This window comes from Pteropus vampyrus, unplaced genomic scaffold (assembly GCF_000151845.1).
Source record: "Pteropus vampyrus isolate Shadow unplaced genomic scaffold, Pvam_2.0 Scaffold38, whole genome shotgun sequence".
In the NCBI taxonomy this organism is placed as follows: domain Eukaryota; kingdom Metazoa; phylum Chordata; class Mammalia; order Chiroptera; family Pteropodidae; genus Pteropus; species Pteropus vampyrus.
This window is the reverse complement of record NW_011888819.1, coordinates 2,911,596-2,930,700: the sequence shown is the minus strand read 5'-3', so window position 1 is coordinate 2,930,700 and position 19,105 is coordinate 2,911,596. Positions and strand designations below refer to the sequence as shown.

Sequence of the window (19,105 nt, the reverse complement as noted above, 5' to 3'; positions counted from 1 at the left end):
AGTTGTGAATGCACAAAGCAGAATAGACAACGGTTATTGCAGGATTTGTAGCCTTGCCTGGGAAATGGGTCCCTCACGTAGAGTAAATGAGCTGAGGAAAGGGCTAAAAGGAAACGCATGCTGATAAGAGCAGACATCATCACAACTGTAGCGACAACAGCCAAGATTAAGAAAAAATACCTCATACAGGGGAATCTGGAGTTATATAGCAGGCACCTGTGTTTCTATAGATATCACCATCTGGTAAGAGCAAGCCTGGGGCTCAAGGGAAGGGCACAGAAGAAGATTTAACTAGCCTTGGCCATCTACCTATCTGTCTACCCAATTCCTATGAAGAGGGATTAGTGATAGATGAATTAATCTGATGTGGAATGTATTTTAGTCATAACTATTACACAAATACACACTTACACACTATAATTTATATTTTTCCTGTGGATTGATTTTTGAGGTGTCATTTGGCTTTCTGGCTACCTATATACCAGTCCCCAATAGTAAAGGTCTTGATTTGGACTTCAATAGAGACGACATTAATTGGGCCTATTAGTCTGACTATTACAATAATCCATATTCTACAATCTCTATCCATGTTCTTGCACACAACTAAGTTCCATCAAACATACAGAGCTTAGTTGGATTAGGGGCCAAGAGACCCCAGTGTATTTATTCCTAAAACAATTACTGTGTGCCAGACACTGTGCTAAGTGCTGACATTGGTAAATAAATAAAACAAAATCTGATCCTCACCCTTAAGAAATGCCAGGATCTAGTGAGCAAAACAGATTATGCTGTTAGGGGAGCAGATTGCAATGTGCTTTTATGAACAGACTGTTGAGGGAGTGCAGAAAAGGAATTGATAAGTTCCTCTTCAATCATGGTATCTGAAAGGAGGTAATTGGATCTTGAGAGATGAACAGAAGTCTGACAGCCTTAGAGGAAAGGCACTCTAAGGAGAAAAGACTGGTGCATTCATCAGGAGATGGTAAAAGGCAGGGTCTGTTTGGGGGATGCTAAGAAGTTTGTTATGGCTGGAGTTTACAGGATTTGTTAGGTTCAGGGCAATCAGGGGAAGCTGGATAGTCTGGGTCCAGCATTCCAGGATAGAAAATTTTCTCTGATAAATGTGAGGTATAAAGAAGGGGAAGGAGAGATGAAGCAAGCTGAGGATTGAGGGAGTAGATGCTTGGAAGAGTCATTTTGGAGAACAGGAATAGAAGCTGGTTAGAGATAACAAATGGAAGGCAGGTTGCTCTTTAATTCGAACTCCATTAGTAAGAATCATTATGAACATCATTTGTATCTTTGAGACAAAGTTCCCTCTTCGTTAACATAAGGAGTTTGGGCCTGGTGATCTCTGCAGCTTTCCAGCTGCACACATGTTGGTATTAAATGAAAACATTCCAACTTACAGGTTGAGAAATTAAAGTTCAGGGGCAATAAGTGTCCCAAGTTGTGCGCTTGAGATGGCGGAGCTGAAATTCAAACCTATATCTAAACACTCCAATTCCTGAACTTACTTTACCATGGTATTGTTAATCATCACATATGTTATTCTTGACGTTACTCTTATTTTTTACATCCATAAACTGTGCTAGGTCAAGTAAATTGCCTTTTTTTTAAAAAAACAATAATATGGCATAGTCTTTATTTCTATGGTGTGTTTGGTACAACTAAATAATTTAGAGACATACAAATATGCAAAATGCACTGAGAAAGATGTTCCAGAAAACTGCTGGATAGGAAATCGGGTGACATCATTAACTTGCCTCTTTTTCTCACCTACCACATCGGACTGGTCAATCTAAGTCACTCACTCCATCTACTAAAGTTATATATAGTTATCCTCTATTTCTCATTCATTCTACTCTTCCTTCTTGACTGGCTTTCAGTCAAAGCTTCTAACTGGTCCCTTTGTCTCCTGTAAATTCCCTACCTATGTGCTGCAATCGGTTATCTTCTTAGAGCCCAGATTTTATAAGATTCCATAAACCCTCCAAAATTTAAGACTTATTAACCTTAGCCTGGCATTCAACCTTGCACAATGCAACCCAAGCTTCTTGCTGGCCTCTCCTGTATCTTCATGATTCATCATGTACATTATTTCCTACATATCTCATCAACATTTTAGCCCCTAACCTTAGCCCAAATATTCCTTCTGCTAGAAGGATTAATTAACTCATATCTACCTCATTTTATCACTTCTTGATTCAGTCTCTGCTTTTCAGTTTTTAATGCCACTGCTTTCATTTAGATCATCTCAAGTGTCCTCTTGAAGATTGCTGAAATAGTCGCAAAGGCTACCCTTGGATCCAGTACAACTATTTAGGCCAGGAGGCTCATTTCAGAATGCACCTCAAGAAAGGAGGTAATTAAGATTTAAGGTCAAATGAGATCATATGGGTGGGGCCTTGATCAAAGAAGATTAGTGTCCTAAAGGAAGAGACACACTAGAGATTTTTCTCATTCTCTCTCTCTCACTCGCTCTCTTTCTTTTTTTCTCTCTCTCCACTCTCCCTCTCTCTCTCCACCCATCCCTCTATTTCCTAGACATCAGAGGAAAGGTCACACAAGCACACAGTGAGAAGGTGGTAGTCTACACGCTCTTACCAGAACCTAAAGATGCTAGAACCTTGATTCTGGACTTCCCAGCCTCCAGAACTGTGAACGAATATATTTCTATTGTTTAAGCCACCCAGTCTATGGTATTTTGTTATGGCAGCCCAAACAAACTAATATACATGGTGTTCAATTTTTTTTCTATAATTTGGTTGTTATTACCTTCTCTAGACTAATCTATCACCCTTCCATGCTGATATTGTCTGTCCTTTCACATCTAACCCCCTCCATTTCACAGAATCGCCATGCTACCTCTAGGTCATTGTACATGAGAGTTTGGTGTGTCTGCAAAGTTTGTAACCTCCTTATGGGTTTGGCTTACTCCTACTCTTTCTCCTAATTTGAACTTAGATGGGTTAGGCAACTTTCTCACATACCTGCATGATATCTAATGATCACATCTATCATAAAAGTCATCAAGCTATATAGCAATTACCCATTTCCTTATCTGTTTCCTGGAACAGATTCTTAGGAAAGGGGCCAATTTAAAACCCCTGAATCCCTCTCTGCCTATTAGAAACATATTGAATGTCCAAGTAAATTAATTATAATTTTAGTTTAGAGAGCACTAGACCTAGACCAGACTACTGTCTCTCTCTATGATTCCTCAGCTGTTACTCTGAGGAGATTATCTCTATTTCTCTTTGTACAAATGTCTATCTGTCAAATGATAATGATACTAGACTTGTAGATTGTCAAAAGAATTAATTATAAATTGGTTTATAATTATGGACAGTACATTAAAAATGATCCATAAAAGCTAGTTTATTCCAAATAAATTCTACCCCCTCTTCAAGGGCCAATTCCATCTTACATTTGCAATGAAGCCTGTATAAAGATCCAGAAGCAGAATTGATTGTTTCTTCCCTTCTCCTTTTGCAGACTTTATTTACAGCTCGGTTTACAGTATTTATCAGAGTTTTCTTAACATTAGCATGACTTATACATGTGTCTGCTACTTCTTCCCTGGTGATAAGCCTTGGTGGCCAGGGACCAGGTATTTGTCCATCCTGTTGCCTTTAGATGCTTAGAGTGCCTCACACATAGAGGGCACTACTGGCATGTGCTCAATGAGAGAATGACAATAATAAAATAGGTTCTGTATGTTGTGCTATATTGTCTCCAACAGACTTCAGAAAGTTGTAAGGCAACTTTCAATTCATGGATCATTTTTCAAATGTCAACTAGAGCTGCTTAATCTGCTTCTGATCTTCCCACTTCCTAGTTATTTTGCCTTTAATGATTGGGGTTGACCTATAGGCTATGAATCCTTGCTAAGGGTTCACTTTTGACTATAAATTGGACTTGAACTCAAATATGCGATTGAATTTGTCAATCTAGTCAGCAAGCAAATGAGAAAAAGCACATCCTTCTTCTCCCTTCTCCAAGCTTCTGGTCTCCCTCTAGACCCTCCTATTGTTGGACCCTAATAAGGAGTCAGCTTATAAAGGAGAAATGCTATCTGTGGAGTTCCCAACACAGCATCATGAGGCAGAACATAAAGAAAGGTGTTAGCTGAAAGACAACTGCCTATTAACTGGCACACCGAGGATTAATGAAATTGAATGAATCTTTTATATTCCAAAGTCTCGTAGCTGGTTTAGTTTTAATTTGATGCTTTTAATCCACGAACCAGTGAAGCTTTCATTGGTGTTGTGCCTGAGTGAGGGGGATGTTTAACAATTGTCAATTTTGATATCAAGCAGATAGGACTTTTGTTTCTAAAGAATAACACATGATCTCCAAAATAGGTTTCAGAATTTGTCTTTAAAGAAATTACTTTAAAAGAGGAAACCAGGAACAAGGAAAGGGTTCTGGAAAGCAAAATTAAATCCTGGAGAGATTAGATTTCTACTGTTTGATGTCAAAAGTGGTGTGAATTCCAGCATAAGTGCCATTCTAGGATGAAAATGCTTCTTACGCCAGAAAATTGACTGGTGCTAAAGTTTCTCTAATTAGAACAGTACTGACTGCTGGGGTACAGTCCTAACAGCGAAGCATGTTAGTTAGATAAATGAATTACTAGCACTATTCTGCTGACTCCCAGATGCAATGTTCAAGGTGGCCTCGGCTAGTAAACAGGAGTGGAAAACGTATCCTCACACATTTGCTTCATGCCTGAAAAACAAGCAATTTTGGAGAAGACATCTGGACACAAAATTTGAACAGTGCTCAGAGCCCATCAAAACATGGATTTCATGGCTTGGCGTCTAGCTGCTAAGCAACGTATTTCTTACATCAAAACAGAGTTGTAAAAGAAGATCTTGGTGCCAACTCTGGTTATTTCTCATTGAAAAAAAGTAATAACCATGAAAATTTTCCTTCAGGCCTTAAGAGATCTGATTTCCACGGGATAGAAGAGTTCAGATCATTTCTCCTCTAGCCCACTTGTTTTCCACATTCTGAAGTATTAGGTAGAGATTAACTTTATGTTTTGAAGTACTCTCAAGTGAGTGTTGCATCACAGTCTTGTAATAGTTTTCTCAGCTCCCTAATTAATAGCGATCTTTTAAATTAGGTGCATATATTCATAATACACATGCTTTCCAAATATTTGGTTCTCATCAGTTTGATGTATATACCAGAGGGCCAGCCACAAACTAAATGAGAACTGCTTTACAAAAAGTGTGCTTCTGCTTGGCGAAGAGGCCAGGCAGGGCCCATGTAAAATACTTTCCATGTGTAGACTAGTTCAAAAAATAGATGTTATTATAATACTTATTAAAATTAAGATAGACAATTTATTTCTTTCTTGTTTATATATATTTAAAATATACCGATATGTTTCAGAGCTTAGAAAATAGGAACTGTTATCTACCCCAAAATAAAACAAATTCAGAAAAAGCAAGAGATAGATTATTTAGAATCACTGACTAGTTTTCCTTTTTTTTTCTGGGAACCAATTAGGAAAATTATAGGGCAGGAAGTAAAGCAATGGAGTCTTCTATTAATTTTTATTTATCTTAAAAATTATAGAATGTGAGTTTGAATTTAAAAATGAAAGTGAACTATTAAAATGACCTACTCTTTGGAGCAGTAGGCCGACAAAAGTATTTTTTCCTCTGTCTTTAGAGAACTTCCATAAACTCTCTGAAGCTTCTTTCTTGGCAGCTTCATGTGATGTAGCAAAGCAAGAAATCCAGACATGGAAAGTTGCTCACAAAAAAAAAAAAAAGCCACTTGGAAACCAAATAAGAAAGCAATAGTTTTATGGGAGAACTTCACTTCATACTGAAGGCTAGAAAATAAATGTTCTTCCATTTCAAAGATTTATGTTGTGCAGAGAAATTAAAGGATGGTTTCCAGATCACTTAATGAAGAGAAAGATTTTCCACTGTGCATAGATAGCACTGTGCCCTGCCTGGTTCTCCCTAAGCTGCTGCCCTCCAGCATCCTTGTTTACATGTGGTTTACATTTATGTCCACCCCATGAACCGCAAGTGTTTCTCCACTCCAAATTTATCAACACTTTTCCTTCATACCAGGGGTGCCTTAGTAAAAAAAGGAGACAGGTAGTGGAGCTGGGTGAGTCTGAAACCTCCCACAAGCTGCCGGTGAGTTTCCTGTCCTTGCTTAGGTTGCTCTATTTTGTATTATGATTTTGTATAATATTTCAAAGTTTCTCTTCCTTCATCTACCCTGGATGGATCTCAGACATTTAAAGAATGAGCTTGAAAAATCGATTCTTATTGGGGCGAGTCTGAGAGGCCTGACTTAAAACTGCCAATCAGAGCAGAGCTGTGACAACTGAGGCTCAGAGCTGTGAGCAAGCCAGGCTCAAAACCAGCCCAGCCTTTGTGTCTGAATGTGGCCTAATGATTGTGCAAATAAATATTGTGTTCTTCTCAGAACTTCTGGGCCTGTTAAGATCAGCGCCTCTCCCTTCCTGTAACCATCTTCCTTAAAAGAGGAAATCCTGGGAAAACATTCTTCCTCATGTCTTGACACTTTGCCCAGATCTTTCCACACTGGGGCTTCAGAAACATTCATCCAGAACCCAAAAATGTAAGCTGGATGTGACCTTTCACTGGCAGTTGCAGAGGAGCAGGCAGTGCTTGCGGTGCACTGGGCAACTAGGCAAAGGACTCACTAAAAAACCTCACGAGGTTGGGTTTCTGTATCCAGCCACCCTCCTGCATTCCTTCCTTCTCAGGAAGGAGATTCCACCAGGATTGGATATGTAAGAACTTCATTAGGAAGCCAGATTGAAAAGAGTCCTTTGGGGAAGTCTTCCTTCTACCTAATGTAGAAGAGGTTTCACTAAGAAGGTATGGACATTTACCATGGAAGGTCATGGAGAAAAGTGATGACAATGGATGAGCCAGGACGCCCTTTCCAAAGTTTTATTTTGGATTCACTGGAAAGCAGAAGATCCTTAATTCCAAAGACAAACTCTCTTTCTCCTTTTCTCGTTTAGCTATTTACACTTCTCTGAACATTCTAGCCTCTTCTTATCATATGTATGCATCTACTACACCATGTCTCGGACTAGAGACCTTTCCGCCTGATTGACCGATTAATTGTCTAAGCAGGTCTGGTTCTTTAAGGCAGAGATAGCTGCCGGGGCCACCCTTAATACAGGAGCCGAGTTAGAGTCTGGCTGGGTTGCCTGCAAGAAACAGTTAAACATATATATCCACAGTGGCAGGTGGTTTGCAGGGGAAGCAAGGCTGTCAGTAGGACTGTGCCTTTGACCTGTCTCCGTACACCAGTGCTTGGACCACCCACCCAGGCTGGACCTACCTCCCGAGTAAACAGAATGGCCGCATCGTAGTGCTCCTCATGGTCATCCCCCAGCTGGTTGTGTTGGTGCTGCCACTTGCAAAAGTTCTTGAGGGTGGTGGCCGCGTTCTTGCTCACCTCCAGGGTCTTGTCCTTGTCGCCCAGCACCACCACCTTCACCACGGCCAGGCGGATGTGGTTCTCAATGCTGGCATGGCTATACAGCTTGTTGGCGATGGATGCCAGGGTCAGCAGGTAATGCTGCAGGCCCCGGCCATACATCTTCGCCATGGACGCGTCAGCCACCAGGAGTAGCTCCACCTGGCGGGCCCGGGAGATGGAGCGGCGCCGCCGCCGCCACCACGTCTGTGGGCCCTGGCCCCCATCTGACGAGGGAGCCGACTGGTCCAGGAACCGCGGGGCCAGCCTCCAGGGTCGGTCCAGGCTGCTATGCGGCTGGGGGCGCTCACGCGGCCCTGGCGGAGACGCGGGGGTCTCGCAGCTGGTGCGCGGCGGCAGGGCCTCGAAGCTGAAGCCCTCGCGGGTGTAGGCGTGCAGGATCCGCGCGGACCCGTCTCCGTACACGCGCCCGGCCTCTGCCTCCGCCCAGGACCCGCGCAGCCGCGGCTTCAGGGTGTAGCGCGCGTGCTTGACCGCGAAGAAGCCGTCGAGACCACCGCAGAGGTCAAAGACAGCCAGGGAGCGAGGGCTGCCGTCCACCGTGCCCCGGTAGAAGCAGTGACCCGGGTGGCGCCGGGTTGCGTTCGGCCCGCCTCCTGCGGGCACGAAGCCAGCGGCGCCCACCGAGCCATCCCGCTCCAGGTCCAGGAGGAACCTCCGGCCGCCCGCGTAGACGAGATAGCCCACCTTGCCGCCGCCGGAGTAGATCTGGTCGATGTTCTGCACCAGCCCGCCGCTCCTGCGCTGCGGCGCCGGGGTGTGCGGGTGGCCGGGAGGCTCGGCCCGCTCCTGCGCCTCCTCCCCCTGCCGCCGGCGGGGCTGGGCGGCCGCTGCGGCAACCCGAGGCTGCCCGGCTTTATCCTGGGCAGGTGTCGCGGCGCGGCCGGCCGCGACCAGGGGCAGGCGGAGCGCGCACAGCAGCAGCAGCAGGGACGCCCACCCGAGCAGCATAGTGCGCTGCCCGCGGGGAGGGGCTGCGCGGCGGGGACTTTATGGGTATTTGTTATTCGCTATGAAAGTTACCGGGGCGGGAGGTAGGGGCACACACAGACTTGCTTGCAAGTTGAGTCAAGTGTCGGAGGGAGGGGGGACCCGGCGGCAGTGCCAGCCCGTCCGGGCCGCGGTGCCAGCGTGCGAACTTTTCTTTGTTGGTTTGGAAAATGTTTGGATTCGTGCTCCGGAAAGAGGAGGAAAAAAAAATTAGAAAGAGCAAAGCCGGGTTGTGGAGAGTCAGCAAATACAAGAAAAAGGGAAAACCTTAAATCCACCCCAAACACAGATACTACTCGCTGCACCAAGAAAAGTCAGGAAGGTGCCGCGCGCCAGGCGGGCGACTGGTGAGCGCTGCCTCCAGCCCCCTCGCTGCCCCGGACCCGCCGGCGGCGGGGCGTCCAAGCTCCGGAGCCCACTTCCTTTCTTATTTTGTGGGTTTCCTGGACTCTTCTGGAACCAGGAGCAAGGGAAGAAAGATAGGGGGAAAAGCCATAAAAATTAAAACAAAAACGCAAGGGGCGGCCTGCAGCGAGCCCGCGAAGCGGCGCGTCCGTGTCCCCTCGGATGCAGTGCCTTCCTGCTCGCCGTCATCCCCAGTCGGCCGCTGCGAGCGCGGAGAGCAGCGCGAGCGCTGTGAAGATGCGAGGAGGTGGAACAATGAATTTATAGCGGCATGCCATCCTGCAATGGCAATTTCAACAATTCGTCACTGCAAGCTGCCTCTTAAAGGGAGAGCTTCCCCCACCACTCCCACCCTTCCCGGTCCGCGCCTAATCAGATGGGGGAGGGCGGGCGAGGGGGGCGATCGAGGAAAGGGAGACCGGGAAGGAGGAAGGGACCCGGCGAGGTGGAAGGAGGGACGAGGGAGGGAGCAAGGGCAAGAGGAAAAAAAAAAGAAAAAAGTATTTGAGTAAGAAAAAAACAGATTTTCTTGGCCTCATTTAAAGCCACAGCGGCTCCGGGTTTGTCTGATATTTCACAACGAATAGGGGTTGGCTAACCTCGGCTTACCTCATCTCCTGAAGGGGTGTTTGGTGTGTTTTTAAAGTTACTGAGACATTTCAAGTCTCTCCCTGCCTTCTCTCTTGATTTTCTTTCCCTCGGTAGGAAGTTCCTGCCGCAAGTTTCCCCCCTTTGCACGTCCGTGCACTTCGGCCTCGCAGACAGTGCAACTCCATCCAGCAAGGGACTTTCGGCTTCCCGTGCGTCCACTCGCCCCGCGCTCCTCTCGCTTCCTCCCGGCGGTCCCGGTACCGAGTTTTCTCCCTCCCCATTCCTCGGTCTGTGCGCTCCGACGCTCGTCGGGTTAGGGCTCGGGATGACTAATTTCTCCCAGCCACCAGCAGAGGGGCCGGGCGGCGCGAGAGCCGCAGGCGCTTCCTGGCGCGTCGCGGCCCCCAGAATGTTTCTGTGCCCCCGGCGGGGCCGCCTGGGAACTCCGCGCCTTTGTGTGCGACCTGCCGGCTCCCTGCTTTCTCAAGCGTGCTTTGCATCTGTGCCCACAATCTGTCACTCAATCCCAGAAGACTGGAACTTCCTTTGCTTTGCTTGAAGAAGGCTGGGCCAGAAAGGGTTAACTCTTGAAAGGAATTGAGCTCATATTTTAAAATATTAAAAAAAAAAGTGCCCACATTTTTCTTCCTTCGATTAAATGATAAATGATAAATACTAGTATTTGTATTTCTCTCTCCAAAAAACAACTACTTATCGCCCTAGGCTCTGACTTGCTATCATTCTCAGAAATTCCTTTTATGAGAAAAAGAAGACTGGAGGGAGAGGGTGGTGCTTATTAGTACATGAGTGGCATTGTCCCTGCGACTTGGTTTCTACTTCTTTATTTCCCCTAATTATCAACTCTAATAGGAAAAGAAGGAAAAATCCGATGACTTCGTAACCACTACCTGCTAAAGGTTAGGTCTACTGTAAGAGCAGGAGCATTCCCCTCCCCCAAGCAAATTAATGAATACATCAGTGAAAAATGAATTCGGGTAGCACAATTCTCTTTCCACATTTGTTTAACTTACAGGGATGTGGAGGCCTCAGTGGACCCCAAGCTGCTGTTGGTTTTCCCATATTCCTTGCTAAAAAATCTGACTACTTTTTTCAGCAAGCGAATCAAGAAGGACCTGGACAGACTAGAGGTCTTCAGAGTGGTGAGGAGCCCCAGGAGGGAATCTCAGAATTGTCCAGCAATGATGCCCAGTGCCTGTGCCTGGAGCACCCTCTGGAGTCACCTGGGAGCATGAGAGTGAAGCGTGTCCTGGGATTTCATTCACATTTATAATTGAAGTGATCACTGGGGTCCCAGACCACCCTACAACTCCTAGTGGATCCTGAAATACCTCCAGACCTTGAGAGGAAGCTGCTATTACCGAAGGCTATTGTCTTTTAATTTGTAACTCCTTAGTCTCTCAGTGGTCAGTTAGTTGCCCACAGATAATACTACCAGTTGAATATTTTGAGGAACCAGAGACTTCAGGAGCAGGATAGAAGAGAACGTAGGTTCCATCAGTCTTCTCTGTCTCTCCAATAGTCTTGGAGTGTGTTGTTCTTGTGCTTATAGAGAGCATTTTTTTTTACCAGCTTCAGTGAAAAGTAGTTCAATATATTTGACACTAAACACCATCTCTAAAACGACTTCGATTCAGTAAGTGTAACCAATTTATTATCGTTAATCTCAAAGGATAATTTTGATAGGCATTTTAGATGACAGTGGTTTAAATTTATTAATTATAATTATTTGCATTCGCAGACCTGAGATTTCTTATTTAGCATTTAAGGAAATTCCAGCTGAATTTTCTTCTTAGTGAAAGTCCTCCTCTTTCAAAAACATGACATTTCTCACATAAATCATATCTCTGACTTTTATGCTTAACTTTAAGTTCCCTTAAATAATGATGTATATACTCAGATTATGCGAATGTTTAGAAATATGTTGAGGAAAAAGATAGAGAAAGCTCCAAATGTGAATATCAAGTACTAAATATTAGAACCATCTTCTACTTGTCTATAATTTTTATTTTTTTGTGAAAGTAACTTGGGTATTTTAGGAAGTTCATTTGGCGATACTTTTAAAATATTACCCTAGTGGATTAGGATGAATTGCTATGTTCCAAAAGATGCCTGTCTGTCCAAGGAAGAAATTTGCACCGAATAGAAGTTTTTATTTACTTAATTTTTTTTTACAATAGAAAGAGAATATATTAGCAATTATGTTTAGGTGGACCGATTGCTTTATTATTTTATTATTCCAAGTACTGGTTTTATTTGTGCATATTTAATGGGAAATTTCCACTGCATTTGTACAGCGTATGATCACACCTGATCTGTAATTTTATCTTTTCCAAAAAGAAGAGACTTTCTGCTGCAGACTGTTACAGTTGGAAGCGATCTTGGAGATCATAAACTGAAAGTAGAGATCAAAGTGACTTCCTGTGGTTAAAAAGTCCACTAGTGGCCAGTTCTCCGGAAACCTATTTCCCTTACTTCCTTGGTTGGTGTTCGATCTACAATACTTCTTAAAATCTAGCCAGTTTAGCAAATACCTGCTGCAAAGTACTCTGTGAGGTTCTCTGAAGGCTTATATAGATGAGTAAGCCATGATTAATGTTCAGAGAAGCTCACAGTTCCGAGATGGAGCCAATTGTACCAAGAGGTACTTGGAACACAAGCTGGGAAATAACAAGTATAGAGGGGGAAAAAGCAAGAGAACAGCTTCTGCAGGCTCTCCGAGATGTGTATTTCCAATACAGTTTCACTCCTTAGGGTTTGTGTATCCTTGTAAGTAGTATTTCCTCCTCGTTCCCCATCTACGATTTTAAGGGTAGGAGTGAGGAAATAACTGACAATAAAATATTCCTCTCCAAACAAACACCTCCTCCTTACTTCCAAAGAATTGTAGAATTGCAGCCTCTCGATTCTGTGTGTTAGCGTTCCTTTCCCACATCAAGATCCCTGCCCCAGGCCTTGGAGTATTTTGAACTCCTTTAATATCATCTCCCTCAGTGGTAGGATGGCGGATGCTAGGAGTGGAATGTAGCACTACTGCTTGAGGCCGTGTATGCTGCCTTAAAGACTCTAGCCCAGCCTTTTCTTCCAGCGCCACTTGGCTTTTGCAAATTCTAGTTCTCACAAGACTTCCTTCAAAACCAAAGGTTATTTTAGATACCTCATGTAAGTGCAATCATGCAGTATTTGTTCTTCCGTGACTGGCTTATTTCACTTAGCATAATGTCCTCCAGGTTTATCCGTGTGTTGCACATAAAATAGTCAAATTCATAGTAGCAGAGAGTAGAATGATGGTTGCCGGGGGTTGGGGGAGGGGAAGTTATACTTTTCAATGAGTATAAAGTTTCAGTTATGCCAGAAGAATAAGTTATAGAGATCTGCTGTACAGCGTGGTACCTGGAGTTAATGACACTATTTTGTACACTTAAAAAACTACCGAGGGTAGATTTTGAGTCAATTGTTCCTATCAAAAAACAAAACAAAGCCAAATATAACATTTTGGGAATAGGGAAAGGAGCGAATTCACTATGCAGTTTTGATATTAATCCTAAATCTTTAGAGAGTGAAACTATATCTGAACAGTCCTTCTCTCTTTTTCCAGCCCCTTACCTCTCTCTATCTCCTTCTATATCTCATAAGGTCTGACATGCATCTTGACACATCAATACAGATGCACAGTCTCGCACACATTAGACACACAATGCCCATCAGCATGTGTGCGCACTCACGCACACCCCAATTCAGTTTCCCCTCTAGGCTGCACTTACGGGTGTTTAGAAAGTCCAGATCAAAACTGAGATAATAAAAGAGAAGATTTTACCAATACCACTTTGCCCCTTGCAAAGAAAACATTCTTGGGACTTGCAGTGTAGAGATTTTATTTTTTTTCTGGGACGTTTTCTGCATTCCTGATAAAACTCATAACATTTTTTCTGCTATCTGCTTAGGACACATTACAGAACAATCTATCTGCTGTGATGGATAACATATGGTTCAAAATCAGTTTTACTTAATATTATAAGAAAACAAATTTTTAGAAAAGCTACATTTTCATTTTTCTTTTATACAGAAATTTAATACTGCATAAAAGTCTTCAAATGAATAATGTACATGTGTATTATTTAAGACATACAGGTGCTATCTGTAAAGTAAAATTGACAAGTCAGTTTTATGCTGACCAGCTGCAAAATGTTGTTTTAGCTATTCTCACACAATTATGCACATATTACTTGCTTTTATGAGTTACTCGAGTTCTGTTTATTCCCTTTATTTTCCAGAAATCATCTCAAAATCAAACCTTACTGGAAACACATGGAAAATCATGAATTTCCAGTCTAGAGTAATTTGAAATATTCGAGGTTTTTATTTTTTCCTACATGATGGCAAATTCAAGCAAAGATGTCAAATTACTGAATGAGTAGTAGTTGTAGTTGTAATTGTAGGAGGTAGAAGTTTCATAGCCCTGCAATTAGTTTTTTTTCTTTTTTTTTTAAGTTACTTTGCAATAATGCCTTGCTCAAACTCTAGAATATCACAGAGTTCCTTGAAACTATCCAATTTCTCCATATGAAATGTATCTGCCTTATTCTGATCAGTAAAATAAGAAGATGAAGTTAGTCCCAACAATGCTGATAACCATCAATTGGTCACTGCCTCACTCATCCTTGACCAATAAGAAAAAGGAGACAATAGCTATTTAATCAATAAGGTTCCCCCCTCACCCTCTCTCATGATACTTGGGTTACTGCAAGTTGCTTATTTGTTTAAGAAAGAGATATGCAGTATTCTCTTCCGTGATAGCTTATGGACTAATATGTACCTCTCTAACATGCACCTTTCCTCGTCAGGTAGTACAGGTGGAAGTGCAGTTATCCAGGTCACGATACTACCTGAGGTTGGAGGTTCAGGTAAAAGCATTGCAGGTTTTACTTTCTTTTATTTAGATGATGCCATTCTTTCTATACCCCTCTTCCCAACCCCCAAATCATGTTGGAAACCAGAGGTGACAATGCCACCATTACTGGCTGACTGAATGAAGACTTGATTCTAAGTCCTTGAAAGGAGCCAGTTCCATGATTATCACCATCACCATCACCTCCTTTACTTATCTCCTACCAGCTGGCCAGACCTGGGCCTGTTGCAAAGTTTTCTTTCACCACTAGCTGAACTGCCTCTTATGATCTTTGAAGGTATGGGCGGATGAGCTTGAGGAAGCAGGAGGAACTGAGGAAGTGGGATTTGATTGATTTTACAGTTCAGGGAATTAATCTTGGCCCGTATTTACCTGTGTTCTGCCCAGAAGTCAGACTAGCACTTTCGTGCCTTTGATTTTCTCATTTCAAGAAACTCTTACAATTCGTCTATACCCTTCCCAGTCTATATTAGCTGTGAAACAAGGTTCTTCTTGCCCTTCAGCCACGGGAGGCTTCAAATTCTTTGAGAATAGAGGTGGCTAAGGAAGGATAAGGTTGTGGTGCCATTATTCGTGAGACTTAAACTGATATTCAAAATCATCCTTTAAAGGGAGTCCTCTCCAGTATCTGCCCACACAAGGTATCAGATCTTTGATAACCCATGTCAGGTTGGACCCAAACATTTTAGGTGACTTGGTTAAAAGAACTCTTTTAACTCATGATTTTAGAATTAACTCACCAAAGATTGGTGGTGAATTATTAAACACATATTTAAAATTAATTATATATTCTCTAGCATGTTTTATGCATCTCAGATCCTCACTTATTTCTGCCAAAGCATTAATCAAATAGGTCATTAGTTCATTCATCTATCGGCTTATGACATGTCTTTCTTTTAGAAAAACCCAGTGAGGGCAACTGTGCAGATGAAACTAAAGAAGGTGGGGGCATTAACAAAAGGGAGCCATCAGGTATGACACAGGGAAAGCCTCTCACATATATTCCACAGCTAAACTCTGCAGAGTTTTTAGAGAATCCAAATATAACTTAAAAAAAAATAGCTGGTAGTCAGAGGACTAAAAGGCAAACTATCCTGATTGGTCTCTCTCCTAGCTTTCAGGCAGTTTACCCTCCCCAAAGTGCACAACACTGTCTTGAGACTATAAGGTGGTTTTCTGCCCCCCTCTCTTCTCTCTGTCATAAACTTTGTTTTTGCCTTTGGTCATTGACAAATCTGATGGTTGGGTCCCTCTTACACAAGTAAATTTTTTGCATACTGAGGTAATGTTTCCACACTCTTCTTTTCTCTCCCTTCTCTTTCTTGGACATCTGTCTTCCCCACTAGAATGCATGATTGCCTTCGTCACTATTGTAACTCCAGTTTCTAGGCAGTAACTGGCAAATAGAAGGCAGAAATGGACACGTATTAACTAGGCAAAATATGTATGTTCACTATTTTTTTAAAGTATGTGTAGATGTGTTTATTGATATTTGTCTGTCACTCTTTTAAAATATCCTTTCTCTAATAATAAAGCCATGCCTTTTCAGGGACACCCAACTCCACGTGTTTGAGTCAAGTTGATCTCATTCCTGTCCTCTTCCCATGGGTCTACACATTTGATACCAAACCCGGCAACTCTGAGGGTCCCATACACTTGACCCTAGCGGCTGTTTCCAAAAAGATCTCTGCCCATTGGAGTCCACTTGGGACATTTGTCCAAGTCATTAGCAAATGCGCTTTTTCTCCATCATCAAAAGATATATTAAAAAAGGAAATCTATAATAAACACCCATCAATTCTTAATGGGTTCACATAATCTAAGGTTATTCTAATTGCTATAACGAACACCCTCAAATTCTCAGTGGCTTTACATACTCAAATTTTATTCTTTGCTCATATCATAGTTCTTTGAGGGTTGATAGCAGGCAGAGTGCTGTTCCACGCAATTATTCAGGAATTAAAACTGGTTTCATCCTGAGATCCTACTCCATTCTTTACATGTTGCCTCTAGGGCCGGCTTATAAAGGGAAGAAAGAGAGAGTAGACAAGGCACCCTACAAGTGGCATACTTAATTTCTGCTTATAGCCCATTGGTAGAAGTAACCATACGGCCCCACCCGGATGTAAGGTGGAGAAAGGCATCTGGGAAATACAGAGCATCTGTGAGCTCAAGAAGAAGAAAGAAAAAGAAAAAAATTCTTGTCACTTTCTGCTGATTGCCATTTATCTTAGAGATTCCACCAAATAGAAAGAGACTAAGAATGAAGCCAAGCAGTAGTGAGAAAGACAACATGAGAGAAAAAAAATAAGAAAGGGAGATAAAATAAAAAAGAGAAGATAATACCATTAGAATCCTTGAATCCATCAATGTCAATAAAATTTTTATTTTTTGTATACTATTTAATTAAAAATTCTGTCACCTAAAACAGAAAGAATCTAGATGAACACTCTGGTTTTGCTTGCCGTGTTATATCTAGTCCCCAGCTCAATGCTTTGCATATGTTAGACCAGCTAAAAAATTTTTGGAATCAAAGATTATAAGAACAAATAGACAATGTTAATATAATGGTCTGATATTAGCTATCAAGCTTATCTCATACATTATTCCTGAAAATAGTTGTCTCAAGTAACTAATAAGTGTGCGTCACTTACTCTACAGATTGTATTTTCTGCTATTCTGTTCTATGTTGCTAACCGTGCATATCTCCTGCTAGATTGTACCAAAATTGTCAATACCTTTTATCTGGGTTGATATATTTATTTCAGCATTTTCACATTTATAATTAGTTAAAACGGAGATTTCAATTTTACTTCTGTTACTCTGTTTATTTAATCTTACTAAATACTGCAAATGTGTGAAATTCTACAATGTAAGGAAGGACACGTAACATCCTTCCAGTGTGAACTCTGTAGTGATGTTTGGCTCACTTACCTCCTCTCTGTGCCTAACCCTGTAGGGCAGAAAGATACTTATTATATAGCTTTTAGTAGTTAGAACAAACTTAATAGTTAGAGTTGAACATTATAACAAAAGTTTCCCACCAAACTATGAGGCATGGGATTAGCTGAAGATATACTTCGTGCTGTTGTTGATTTTGGAGGGGTGTGCCCTTCCATCAACAGCAGCAATGAACTCGAATGACTAGGTACTATCTGTGATTCTAGGAAAGTTATTTAGCCCTTTTCTGTACCTTTTTCCTCATCTGCGAAAGAGTGACAATTGTAACACATATCTTACTAATAAGGTTAGTAGAATTGGCCTCTCATATCCAGTAGGGTTTTTATTAAGATTGAGAGTTTAAATATGTATGAAGTGCCTGGTATAGAGCAAACAAATAATAAATGTCTTGTTATTATTATGATAATGATGATGGTAATGATGATGATGATAGCGATGATGATGATGATGTTGATAGTGATGATAATGATAATGAGGATGATGATGATGATGATGATGATGATGATGATGATGATGATGATGGTGATCTCACCACAGCAGGTGCAGATTTAGTTTTTACTCTTTCATGTCTATTTATATTTTAGCTCAAAGAGTGCCCTGATAGATTTTGAAAGAGAATCACTAAGGAATCACTGTGAAGAATACAGATACTTAAGACTGTCCAGGTGCTAAAATTGGAGAAAAGCCGGGAGCAAAGTAGAAACTCCAAAAAGGTTTAGGGAGATACATGTTCTAATGGTCCTTCCCCTTGGTGTCTGTATCAACTGTAAAGAGGAATTTAAAAAGAACACTTTCTTTTTCCCATTTATGCCCTCCTGTGTTTCTACTCCCTGATAGCGTTAAAGTTATTCTTCTACCACCGCCGGGTATGAGAACGTCATCCCCATCTGCACAGGCCTCCAGCATCCAGCACAACTTCAGAACTTAGAGTCTCTCGACAAAACATTTGCTTAATTGATTTTAATTAAATCTTTTTTTTTTTTTTGGTTTAAGTTTCACAGGTTTAGATGAGAAGAGACAAAGCACAACATTTTAATTTCTGTTTATTTTTTATGACCTTGATCTGAGTTGAAGGGAAAGAGAAAGAATGATGGCTTATGAAAGTAATCATGACTATCTATACTCAATTTGATAGAACTTTTGCATTCTACAGGCCTACGTTCAAGAGAATTCAGGTGAGATAGTGGTTGTTGGTACTTGGAGGAAGATTCAGTGACCTGTTTTTTCTATCACGTGATACAATATTGGGACCTTAGAATTAATGGCAATGGTAATCTCATTTCCAATCACTAGGTGGTTCCTGAAGAACTTTGCTATGTAGTACATGGCAATTCATAGTTAAAAATGTGGTTGGTGTATGCAGTTGCCTGGTATTTCTGGTTCAGAGTTTTGGTTATTTGTTTTGTTTTGAATATTCATTATCATATAACAAGCAGCTAAAGCAAAGAGATTAAGCAAAAACTAAAACCACAACTCTTTGTTTCTTTAAAAATAATCATCCGAAACCACAGAATGTGACCTTTGGAAATAGGGTTGTTGCAGATGTAATTAGTTAAGATGAGGTCATGCAGGATTAGGGTGGGCCCTAAATTCAGTAACTGGTGTCCTTATGAGACACAGATACACACATGCATGGAAGGAAGATGGCCATGTGAAGATGGAGCAGAGATCTGAGAGGCACAGCGGTCATGCCAAGAAATGCCAAGGACTACT

The 19,105-nt window shown here is 41.9% G+C and overlaps 1 protein-coding gene across 3 annotated transcripts in view; it reads right to left on the bottom strand.

Annotated features, from left to right (window-relative positions):
• ADAMTS5 (ADAM metallopeptidase with thrombospondin type 1 motif 5) overlaps positions 1 to 9,887 on the bottom strand; it is a 41,496-nt gene extending 31,609 nt beyond the window's left edge. The window contains exons 1-2 of one of the 3 annotated variants that reach the window (XM_011358206.2): positions 9,523 to 9,887; positions 7,360 to 9,192 (exon numbers count right to left, since the gene is read on the bottom strand). In XM_011358206.2, the coding sequence (XP_011356508.1) occupies positions 7,360 to 8,469 (1,110 nt within the window). In that variant the 5' untranslated portion in view covers positions 8,470 to 9,192; positions 9,523 to 9,887. Of the gene's footprint in view, positions 1 to 7,359; positions 9,244 to 9,522 lie in introns of those variants that run through there. The other 2 variants (XM_011358207.2, XM_023529516.1) reach the window with 2 other exon arrangements.
• Positions 9,888 to 19,105: the final 9,218 nt, after the last annotated feature.